This window comes from Nyctibius grandis, chromosome 4, assembly GCF_013368605.1.
Source record: "Nyctibius grandis isolate bNycGra1 chromosome 4, bNycGra1.pri, whole genome shotgun sequence".
In the NCBI taxonomy this organism is placed as follows: Eukaryota; Metazoa; Chordata; class Aves; order Nyctibiiformes; family Nyctibiidae; genus Nyctibius; species Nyctibius grandis.
This window is the reverse complement of record NC_090661.1, coordinates 68,338,135-68,350,811: the sequence shown is the minus strand read 5'-3', so window position 1 is coordinate 68,350,811 and position 12,677 is coordinate 68,338,135. Positions and strand designations below refer to the sequence as shown.

Genomic DNA, 12,677 nt, shown 5'->3' with positions numbered 1-12,677 from the left:
TAGGATCTGCTTTAGAGACAAGAGTGTTTTCGTATCAGGGAGGAACACAAAATCTTGTTTCCAAATCCTTTTGATAACAAAGTCAACACTGAATAGGAAACAATCTGTTCTTGGGGGGGAGGTGGAAGGAGAGAAGGAATGATCTGTGGTTGTTTCCACTTTTCTTCCAAATCTTTTGTATCTGTCCACTGGTATGTGAGATTGCATGTCCTTCAGTCTGTTGCAAGTCAGGATGAAGCGCTGTTTCCTGATAGCCACAACAATTGCAATGTAGGTCCATCATTTTATTTCAGAATTATTTTTAGAGGTAAAATTAAATAATTATTACATCAATGGGTGTAAAAGTTCATATCTTTCAGGGTGTATATCTCTGTACATGTAACCTTGCAGTGGATACTCAGTTCCTCTGTCAGAATGAGTCACTCACAGATACATCTGTGAGAATTCTGGAGATTGTGTGTCTATGGGTATCTTCAGTTTTTGTGACCAGTTTTTATCTGTATTATGGAAACGTGATGTCTGTTTGTAGGATGGAGAAGGTATTGCTTATGTAGGTATATAACAGCATCTTGATGATCAGTCTTTCATTTATAAATCCTTGTTTTCAGTGCTTAAAGTCGTGGATACAAAAACCAACATGCAAATGAAATGTAGCACATGTAGTCTTAAAGTGAACAATAATTACATTAATTAAGCAATAATTATAATTAATTAGGCTTAAAATTCATTCTTTGGCTCTGTATTATAGCAGAAGGCTAAAGTTAGTTGATGAGCTGTCAGTACACTTTTCATAAAGGTGCTTTACACACTTGCAGGCTGCAAAAGCATGATAAATACTGGATTATATAGCAAATTATCCCTTTAAAAAAGACTATATACAGGTTTCTTTTCATTCATACAACAGTGAAACATTTTCATGAAGAAACCTTTCCAATCTCTTTACAATACATGTGATAAAGCTCATTAAGCATATAATGGTATGATGAACTGTACAGCTTTGAAGCTATCATAAATGCTTGCCACGTTAGAAATCTACAGATGATAAAACTGATTTATTTTTTTCAATTTCCACAGGCATGTATTTCTTATTTCTTTTTTCCCCACAAGAACAATTTAGGGGATATACAATGAGCCATGTAAGGAGGAAATAATTCTCTTTAACATTGCATGTCCCAGTGTTGAATCTTGAAAGGCTCCACATCCTGCCATATGAGTTGACCGGGAGATTATTGCTCCAGTTCATCAAGGAATTTTTTTCTCTTTATTTTTGTCTCTCAGCAGAAATTCTTGGAAATGCAGATACAAGTCGTGGTCCAATGCTTATGGCCGAACTGGAATCGCAACCAGTTTCAAATCCTGTTGTGCAAGCAGCCCAGCCAAGCTGCAGAGTGACATCTCTCTCAGAGGACCTGTCCCAGGTAAAGTCAAAGGATCTTTTCTATGACTAGTCAGAAAGTGCAAACTCAAACCTAGGAAAATAAATTTTCCTGTTTCACTGTGATGACTGACATCACAGAACCAGTGCATTTAAAGTGACACATTCAGCTGAGAAACTGAAGTAAAAACTACATGTGTGTAATAAAAATGATTGTGTTTACTGTGATGGAATCCTTACAATATGTTTTCTGTTAGGCTCAGACCTTCTCTTACCTTTTCTGCACTTCCTCATAGCTTCACTGGTCTCACAGGATCTAATACTACACAAACTCAGTTCAGATGGGGCATTCCAATGTTTTAGGGGCACAGTGCTTCAAATACAGAAGAATAACATTATGGATATATGGGAGAAGAAGCAACAATAGAGGTTTGGCCTCACCAATTGTAACCCACTGATTCAGCATTTCAGGAGCTTCAGTTCACAGAATCACAGAATGTTAGGGATTGGAAGGGACCTGGAAAGATCATCTAGTCCAATCCCCCTGCCGGGGCAGGATTGCCTAGACCATATCACACAGGAACGCGTCCAGGCGGGTTTTCAATGTCTCCAGAGAAGGAGACTCCACAATCTCTCTGGGCAGCCCGTTCCAGTGTTCGGTCACCCTCACCGTAAAGAAGTTTTTCCTCATATTTATGCGGAACCTCCTGTGTTCCAGCTTGCACCCATTGCCCCTTGTCCTGTCAAGGGATGTCACTGAGAAGAGCCTGGCTCCATCCTCATGACACTTGCCCTTTACATATTTATAAACATTAATGAGGTCACCCCTCAGTCTCCTCTTCTGTAAGCTAAAGAGACCCAGCTCCCTCAGCCTCTCCTCATAAGGGAGATGTTCCACTCCCTTAATCATCTTTGTGTCTCTGCGCTGGACTCTCTCTAGCAGTTCCCTGTCCTTCTTGAACTGAGAGGCCCAGAACTGGACACAATATTCCAGATGCGGCCTCAGCAGGGCAGAGTAGAGGGGGAAGAGAACCTCTCTTGACCTGCTAACCACACCCCTTCTAATCCACCCCAGGATGCCATTGGCCTTCTTGGCCACAAGGGCACATTCCTGGCTCATGGTCATCCTGCTGTGCACTAGGACCCCCAGGTCCCTTTCCCCTACGCTGGTCTCCAACAGGTCTGTCCCCAACTTGTACTGGTACATGGGGTTGTTCTTGCCCAGATGCAGGACTCTACACTTGCCCTTGTTATATTTCATTAAATTTCTCCCCGCCCAACTCTCCAGCCTGTCTAGGTCTCTCTGAATGGCTGCGCAGCCTTCCCGTGTGTCAGCCACTCCTCCCAGTTTTGTGTCATCAGCGAACTTGCTGACAGTGCACTCTATTCCCTCATCCAAGTCATTAATGAATATATTGAATAGTACTGGTCCCAGTACCGACCCTTGAGGGACTCCACCGGGTTATATCCTCATAAAAGGCTATCAAGTTGGTTAAGCATGACTTCCCCTTGGTGAAGCCATGTTGAGTGCCCCTAATGATCCCCCTATCCTTGATGTGCCTAGAGACAGCACCAAGGACAAGTTGTTCCATCACCTTTCCGGGGATGGAGGTGAGGCTGACCGGTCTATAGTTCCCCGGGTCCTCCTTCTTGCCCTTTTTGAAGACCGGAGTGACATTCGCTTTCCTCCAGTCCTCAGGCACCTCTCCCGTTGCCCACGACTTAGCAAAGATGATGGAGAGTGGCCTAGCAATGACTTCCGCCAGCTCCCTCAGCACCCGCGGGTGCATCCCATCAGGGCCCATGGATTTATGGACGTCCAGATTGTTTAATTGGTCCCTGACGCAGCCCTCATCTCCCAAGACAGATTCCTCCTCTATCCTGACTTCTTCTGGGGCCTCAGGGGTCCGGGGCTCCTCAGGACAGCCTCCAGCAGTATAGACAGAGGCAAAGAAGGCATTCAGTAACTCTGCCTTCTTTTTATCCTCTGTCTCCAGGGCCCCCACCTCATTCATCAGTGGGCCTACATTGCCTCTAGTGTTGGCTTTACCTGCAATGTATTTGAAGAAGCCCTTTCTGTTGTCCTTGACCTCTCTTGCAAGGTTTAATTCCAAGGAGGCCTTAGCTTTCCTAGTTGCCTCCCTACATCCTCTGACAATAGACTTATATTCCTCCCAAGTGGCCAGCCCCTCCTTCCGTGATCTGTACACCCTCTTCTTCCACTTGAGTTTGCCCAGCAGTTCCCTGTTTAACCATGCAGGTCTCCTGGTACCCTTCCTTGACTTCCTACCTGCTGGGATGCTCTGATCTTGAGCTCGGAAGAAGCAGTCCTTGAATGCTAACCAACTATCTTGGGCCCCCTTACCTTCTAGTACCCTGTCCCATGGGATTTCCCCTAGCAATTGCTTGAAAAGGCCAAAGTTGGCCCTCCTGAAGTCCAGGGTTGTGATTCTGCTAGCTATTCTGTTCCTGCCACATGAGATCCTGAACTCTACCATCTCATGGTCACTACAACCAAGGCTGCCCTCAGCCTTCACTGCTTCAACCAGACCCTCCTTGTTAGTGAGGATAAGATCCAGCAGCGCTCCTCTTCTAGTTGGCTCATCCACCATTTGCATCAGAAAGTTATCATCAATGCACTGGAGGAACCTCCTGGACTGAGGATAGCTGGCTGAGTAGGCCTCCCAGCAAATATCAGGGTAGTTGAAATCCCCCATGACAACCAGGCCCTGTTGTCATTATAGGGGCAGGGTTGGAAAGACAGTAATGATGTACCTCAGAATACTTGAAGGCAGAGGAAGATCCTGTTGATCTCTGCCTGAAACCTATAGAGTTAATCCATTGCTACTTCATTAGTATGTGCTGTTACCTAGAGATGATGGTTTACTGGCTAACTAAAGATAAATTCAAATAGCGAGTGGCAAAAGCTAAAAATGAGGTGGCAGATTGCTCTTTAATATGTTAAGCTTCACAGTGTGTTTGAAAGTAATACTATACTTACCATGGTTGCTATGTTCCTGGATGCATTCTGTCCTTCCCTGATGTTCTATATTAAAAATAACCTGAAGTATCTTTGGTTTTATGTTTTTGAGCCTTGGTGTGTATCATGCCATTGGTGTCTGAGTAGTTCTTAAGTAAGTATGTCATGTGAAGCGATGTGTTGCACCTTCAAAGAGGATTTTAAATGTTATACCTCTCACTCTGAGATCTCCAGAACATATTATTTCGTAGAATGATTGTTCACAGGCAAGACTGGATTCTGTTGGGGTGAAGCTCGTATCCTTGTTACCATTTCACTAGCCAAAAATAAAAGGGACAGAGAGGGTAAAATGTGTTTCCTTCTTTTAGCACCATTAGCTGTGATGAAGAACCCAGTGATACCTGCATCTCATGCTCTGGAGAATTAGCTGATGGGGTTAGGATTGATTTTTGTCTGCCTGGGTTACAGGCAAATGATAATGTACCGTGTGTAAGATTACTCATGTACATAGTCTTACCTATGTAAGAAATGTAAGGTGATCTGACATAGTGTCTTTCATAGAAAATATACTAATAGTTATATATTATCTTATCTTTAATATCAGATAGTTATATATTATCTTTAGAAACTTTTTCTTGCATCTGAACCCTTAGTGTGGGTTTTTTTGCCTGCTGGCATGCAAAACTCACCCTCCCTCCAAACCAAACAAACCAACCCTCAGACTTTGTGTGTGTGATATTGTTTGTTTTGTTTTTTTCCCCAAAACAAAATAACCTCTTCCTGTACGTGGGTGTTCCCGATGTAAGACTCTAAATCACTCTTTCTCACAGGTTAACTTTTTAGCTTTTCCATGACATGACCATACCTATAAGCAATAACCACAGTAAACATCTATCCTGGATGGGGCAAAGCTGTGCTCCATAAGATCCTCTGCTAGATCTATACATCCTTCTCTGGAAAAAAAAAAATCCCTGTACCAGGTGATTTGAAAGCTTGCTTTGACAGCATCTATCTACCATGTGACAATGATGAGCCTTTCCCCTAGTTTCAATTAGGGATGGCATCTGTATTCACATCCACGGCTGGATCTGCTTTGTCACCTGCCTGTAGGAAACAGATTTTCTGGTAACATAATATCAGCTAAGAGAGCAAGAGACGCTCAAGCTTTCAGAATGATTCATTCTATGCAATGTTTAAGACGATAATCACTTTAAAATTCTTAGAAGTTTTCCTCCCAGGTTAGTCACTGACTCTCACATCAGTTGTTTCACATCTTGTTTTTCATCTCTAGGCAGTGTTTGCCTTCATTGAAACAAAACTCTATCAGCTACGTACAAAGCAAGAAGATGAATCTATTTAGGAGCAAAACTAGGCTTTTCGTGGTGTTTGCTGAGAGACCTGAGAAAATACACTGTATTTCAGATGGTGTCCAGCTGGGCCTTGGGTTTGGTAGAGTTTTGTTCTGATTTAACTGGGAATGATCCTCCTGGATGTTAGGGTTTGTTATGGCAAAGCTTGGGAGGTTTCTGTAATCTGTCTGAACAGGATCCTCGTTTCAGGGATGTTGTGGGCAGTGATATGGAGCTGCCATATATGTACCACTTGTTTGCTCCCTGGCACCAGTGTGTAGATCAGATTTTCACCAACAGAAGGAACATTGTCTTTTCATTTAGGGCAATGTAGAGCAACTGCTTTTTAGCCATGAAGAGTGAAGTCTGTGTGATCACTCACTCCAAAACAAATGGCTTAAGTCATACAGGAATTTCTTATCTACCCAAATTCCTTGGCTGCTCCTCCATTTCTGGCATTCGATTTTTTTGAGATTTATATATGCTTTTAGCCACTGTTAGACAGAATGCCAGACTAAATGCATCTTCAGTTTGACCCCTTCTCTCCATTCTTGTGCAACAGTACAGCAATTAACTGTTATTTGTGGCCACTTTGCCCCTGTGCTCTTAGCTCTAAGAAGCAAGAGATGACTAGGAGGAAGCTGGGCTTTTCCTATTCTAGATAAATCATTTTGATCATGGGAGGGACATGAACATTGAAAGTCTCATTTGTGTGGCTAAACATTTCAAAGATGGTAAATCTAAATAATTTGAAGCCCCAAATGCATTGTTAAAATCTTAGAAAATCAGTGAGTTGCAAAATATTTTCATAATGTTCTTATATAAGTATGAATGTTTTTATACAATCAACATTTTTTAAGTGGGATTGTCACTTTGATATTCTCATTAGCTTTCATTTTTAATATTTCAAAAGACATTTTTTTTTAATCTTCCAGGAATGCATAATTGTAGGTTATGAATCTGTGTGTTATCTCAACTTCTGTTTGCACCTCAGTTCAGTTTAAACTGTTTTTTTGGTTTGTCTTATTAAAAATCCAAAACAAAATGAAAACCCACTTCAAATGGACTCCTGAGTATCCTGTTATGCTGCTTACATTTAATGTTCTGTAACACTGGCAGCCTTCGATCACATTTCCATGAGAACTTCCTGCTTTCAGAGAACCATCTCAACTCTTTCTTATCTTGTCAGCTTTAAACAATGAACGGAGTTGGTCAACATCATGGTGTGTAGAAGTGGCCGAGTTAGTGCCAATCCTGACTAGTCTATCCATGCACCTAGTGCCTTGTGAAGATGCCAGCTTCATCTCAGATGCACGCATATTCACTCTCGTCAGCTTAAGCTCACTGCAGTGCTGGTGAGGTTGTGTTGGTGCGTGTTAGAGATGACATGCTATCTACTAGTGTAGCCCTCTCTATGCTTTGTTCACTGGGGAATGTAAACTGTCGTGCAGCCATTGAGGATAAGACAGTGACTGAATGGCTTATCTTTTTGTTCCTTCTGATTTTTGCAACACTGGCTTAAATGATCATTAAGTACATGAGAAGCGGTATCATTACTGTTGAGATTCCTGTTGTAGGAGACAGTTGTTAGCTGGAAGAAATGGGAAGCCCTGATTGCGTTGGTGGCACCATGCTCATTGTTTGCCAGACATACAAATTTTATTGTTTTCATCTATATTTTTGGCTGTTTGTTTCACTTGTGGCCTCCACAGTAGTGGAGGATTTCTCTTACAGAACTGAAGTGTACTTTCCTTTTCTTCCTTTTTAGCTTTTTTGGCTAGCAAAATACCACTGGTACTTTGTCATCAGATCTTCAAGAGAATATCCGTGCCATCGCTTCCCAGGGCATATAATTTTCCAAGAAGTCATACAGCAGTTCTGTCTGTAGACTCCCAATGCTGTGCGACATGCAAATGGTTATGATCTTTTCTTGTGTTCCTCCTTCTTTAAGAATCTTCATTAAAAAACTTCTATTCATCTATGGGGTCAACAGAATAAGCGATGAAATCAAATTTATTTGTCTTAGAGAATGCTTAAGTCTTCTAGGTCTCCATGACTCTGTCTTGCACTTTTCATGTTTCCTGCCTACATGTAGTGGAATGTCCTTGGGCCACAATTCCTGTTCCAGTTAACACATAAGATAACAAGTGTACTTGACAAATACGATGTCTCCCTTTTTAACATGCAGAGCGTTTGTTGCCTCTAAGAAACTGTTTTCCCATAGGCATTGTTGCAGACCTAGGTCTTGAAGAGAATTTCAGGAGGAGCAGAAAATGCTTTTAAAAACATGGTCAAGGAAATGAATTCTATACTTGGCATGGGCTTTCCGACCTGCGTGCTGAAATTTTTATTTTTTAACTTTCCCTTTTTACTCAGGAGCATAATACCTAGGGAGAAGTCTTGGGTATTGAAGAAAGCCAGAGAAATCTTACGTTCTTTCCACCACGTGCTTTGAGTAGAAATCGAGGGTCTCCTATGTCTTCAGATCTAAATGGCACTTTGCCATACCTAGTGCTCCCAGGAGGTTCATCTAGGGGAAATTGCATTGCAATAGGCTAAATCAGATCTGAATTCTTTTGAAGTCAAAAGGAAGGAGAACAAGTGCATATCCTTTAATGAATCTTTAAAAACCTCTTTGGATGTTTCTTGAAGCTCCACATAATTTTACTGTGCTTTTATATCAAAAGTCAGATTGCTAATACGATTTTAATATATGATATGTAGGAGGAAAACGAAGGAGCTGCGCAAGTTGAGACTGTGAGACCCCGAGTTATTCATGTGAGAAGGAAGTCTGAAGACATGCAACAAGAAGGTAAATCAATGTCAATAAGCAAACATAGTTCTTCCAGTTAAGCACATCACTTTTCAACGTTGCTGTATGTTCATGTATAATAAAATTCTGGTTTTCTTTAAATTGTTTTCATTACTACCAAATTCCCCAAATTTCTGAACATTTATATATGTGTGTATAAATCTGTGTACATAGTTATACTGTTGGGGTGCACTAAAAGGCTTGGAAATGCATCTGTATGTAAGTCATCAGAATCCTTGCAATTAAGTATTTATTTAAATTTTTATTTGCCAAGAGCATTACAATGTGCACGTTATGTAGTCAACTGAATCTTAATTGCTTTATAGCATGCTGTTCAGCCAGCAAAATATTCATAATGTTGTGATAGATGGCAGTGGTTCATAAGTGTGAGAAAATGCAGGGGTACTAGAGGAGAACTGAAAGATAATACAGAGTTAAGATCATGCAAATGTGAAAAAAATAGAGATTTTCAATATTAAAATGGCCTGGTTTGAGATGGGCTTCAAGCTAGTGTGTAACAGATAGTGATACTCTTTTGTGAAGGACCCTGTGTATTAGCTATGTATAACCATGCTATTTTGGAGATTACTTAACAGTGTTTGTTAAAAGTGTTAAGGATATTGCATGAGAGGGAGAGAATATTTTTTGTTGTAGTTCAAGTCAGTGTTAGAATAACTTAAACTCTGCATATTACTGGCATATTAAATTGTTTTAGCAGATAATAAGTTCGCGGAGGTGGTAGAGTGAGATATGGAGCGGTTCTAATCTTACATGCTAAGAACAGGAATCTAAAGACCTGCATGTCTACAATATATGCAATTATAATTGCTCCACCCTAGTAGAGAAAAATTCTTCCTTCAAGCCCTTTTTAAAATAATTCTTTGAACTTCTTCCATTTAATTTTTTTGAAACAGCTAATCGAATTATAATTCTGATGGAATTATTTTGTTTCAGCTATTTATAAGTGGTAAGAAAAGCCCTAGGCCAATGTTATTGGTCGTGGGACTTGGAACCTAATTTCAAAACCATGGCTTACATATGAAGAAAGTTATGAATAACCTAAAGCTAAGCTTCTATGGACAATTAATGGAAAAGCTGACAGAACTGAAGTGGCACACCATCATGCATGTATTGTTTTGTTGTAGGGACATTTAGCAACACATGTTTTTAAAGTTGGTAAATAAAGGCTTAGTATATTAAAAAATGGAGGTTAGCTCTTTTATTTAATATAGGTGGAAAATGTTGCAATGATTTTTTCTCGTAGGAAGAACGGTATTTTTCCTCTGGTGTTCAGAAAATCCAAATTGCTTAGGGAGAGTGAATTTCCAGTAAGTTGAGTATGACCTCTAAATCACCAAAAAGGAAGTTATGTGCCTTGCAGGATCAACTTATTCCCGACTTTAAAAGCAGTTTCGCTTAATAGTGGTTATAGGAATCTTCCTTTTCTTCTTCTTCTGCAACATGTCCTATTAAGCATGAGAGAGAAGGTGGAAAGGGGGGATACCCTTCCTAACGCTCCATGCTTTTACACCTCAGCTTTGTCTCAAAGTGTTAACAAGACAGCACTTCCAGCCTGTAGCATCGAGTAAGGTGTTAGAGAGGGATGGAAATGCAGTAAAATATTTTTTGTCCGATCTGTTGTTTTCTGGAATATTTATCTTTAAAAAACAATAATTTACCTATACTGTCATACAAGGTATCTGGGCACAGTCCAGCTCTGTCTGTATGTCAGATGAGAATGTTTGACCGCGAGATGGCAGTAGTCAATTTTCTTTGAGAGGAACAAAAAAGATGATGATTTATATACCAAGATAATTTAAATCTCATTTAAAGTATACATATTTAATGAGCCAATAAAAATCTAGAGGATTTGCAAATGGAAACAATAGTCTGTCAGTTTTAACCAGAACGTCTCGTCTCTATAAGCTTCACCACAGTGAACTTAATCAGTCAAAAAGTTGAGGGTAAAAATTAATAAGAATCATTTGAAGGAAAAATGAAACTTGCAACATGATAAGTACACGTGGATTTAAGTAAATACAACGTTTTAAAATTAAGCACATATGTTGCTGTAAGTTCAAAGCAGCCTGCTGATAAAAACTTCATGTCAAATGGTTGCCTGTACTGAGATAGCAAGGGACGATGAGTACTTGCCTGAAAATGGCGAAGCATTTCAGAGGCAGGATCATTTAGGTATTTTTTCAGAGTTTAAAGGGTAAGTGATTGTATTGGTAGTAGAGCTTAGAAAATCTGGAGCCCTGAAGTGTGAATTCAGCGTGTTGGGAGAAAAGGGAGATTGTTTTGGACTTAGAGTTGGATGTAAAAAAAGACTTATTTAATTGATAAATACATGACAATTGATTCCTCTTTTGACTATAGTCGTAAATATTATATATATGGTAGAGCTTTCTTCTGTTATTTAAAAAATTTTTGTGGTTTACAGTGAACATGTGTTTTTACTGAAAGAAAGTTGATTGATGTCTTCTAATGAAAGTTGAAGTTCAGTAGGACTGTTAAAGTATCATGCCTGAAAGGGTAATGTCTCCTGAAAGTTAGAGCTGAAAATAAAGCCTGGATGTATTCATTAATTGAAATGTGTGCCTTCTCTAGACATAGTGGAGACAGTGGTTTGAAAACATATATTTGTAGTATATAATATACATGCATATATATTTTTGGCTTTGTAATACCCTTTAATCTTTGTACCATTTTTTCATATATCTTCATAAATTTAATATGATAATAATTGTTGTGGTTGGTGAATGCACATATTTCCAGAATACAAGCATTTTCAGGCTCACATTAACATGATTCAGAATTTTTAAATTAAAATGAAAGAACAGGTGGCAATGCTTGACTGCAGAGCGTTTTTAAACTTTAATATGAGCAGCTCAGAACCAAGAGCTAGGTGTATCTTCACTTAATTATTTTTCTACATTACAGACTCCCAAAATGTGACCTAGAGACCACAACTTCATGATAGTAATTCCTTTTTTATCTCCAGCTAGTGAATTATATTCAGGCAGCCATAAGTACATGGGAAAGTAATATTGGGACACTAAGCAATTGGCTTTGTTGCCACAGAGAGATTGCACGATTGCTTGTGGGAGGAGATGTTCTGTGCTATAAACGAATAAGAGGGCAAGAAGCCCATAAAACAATCTCTATAAAAAAAAAAAAAGCTTCCAGAGTCCCTGTTTGGTATTGAAAATAAGCTACTTCTGTGTTAACATTGACATTATGCTGTATTGAAAACTGTAATATTGAAAATACAGATACAACTAAATACTTCTTTGCCTCTCTTCTTCAGCCAGAAATTGCTCTGAGTTAGGTTTTGGGTTATTTTTTCTTAAAACTATTGTGGCATGAGGCAAATCTCTAACAGATGCTTCAAGGAAGGAAGAAGATTAGGATAAGGCCAAAGGTCTTTATTTTTTTTCTTGGAACTGGAACTGTTTTGGTCAAACTCCTAACAACGATTCTACTGAAAGTTTACTTTCTCCTTAATATCCTACTGTTTCTTATTTTTGGACTGAATTTCACTAAAGGCTTTTGCTAAAGACTGTCCATACCACCCTGAAAACAGCAACTAGCGAAGCAAAACAGCGATTCTTTCACACTATAGAGAGTACCACCACAACCTGAGAGGTAGGAATAGCTTGCGTAGCCTGCATTGCTCCTTGAATTTGGTTAATTTCTGAGAGAAGATCTTGGAAATTGAAGTAATGAAATCACTTAGCTATAATTATGGCATTTTCCAAGCAAATATCCTATTACGGGTTTATGTAAGTTTTTCGGTGCTTCTTCAGAACTCTTATTTTTAGTCTATTTTGACTCTGTTTTTTCTATGCAGTTACCTCCCTGTGATATCAGATGGCTCATTGACATAATTCAGTGAATATATTTTACATTTGGGCAAGTCAGGAAATGCAAAGCTGCGTTTCCCACAGAAACTCTGTCATTTCTATAAGTAGTCATTGGCTTTTAGGTGCTCCAAGTGGTTTAGAACACCAGTTCTCAAAGAGTTTTCGTGTGCTTTTTCTGCACGTGTGACCATAGCAGTTACATGATAGCTCATGCATTAGAAAACATGCATCTGAGTACTAAGAATGCATTTTTCATAATATCTCCACATAAAATCCTGTGTAGCTACACTTGAGA

The 12,677-nt window shown here is 39.4% G+C and overlaps 1 protein-coding gene across 1 annotated transcript in view; it reads left to right on the top strand.

Annotated features, from left to right (window-relative positions):
* Positions 1 to 12,677, top strand: part of KIAA0586 (KIAA0586 ortholog) — a 79,243-nt gene that overhangs the window by 46,445 nt on the left and 20,121 nt on the right. Inside the window, 2 exon segments of the mRNA XM_068398218.1 lie at positions 1,282 to 1,418; positions 8,429 to 8,516. Coding sequence (XP_068254319.1) covers positions 1,282 to 1,418; positions 8,429 to 8,516 — 225 coding nt within the window.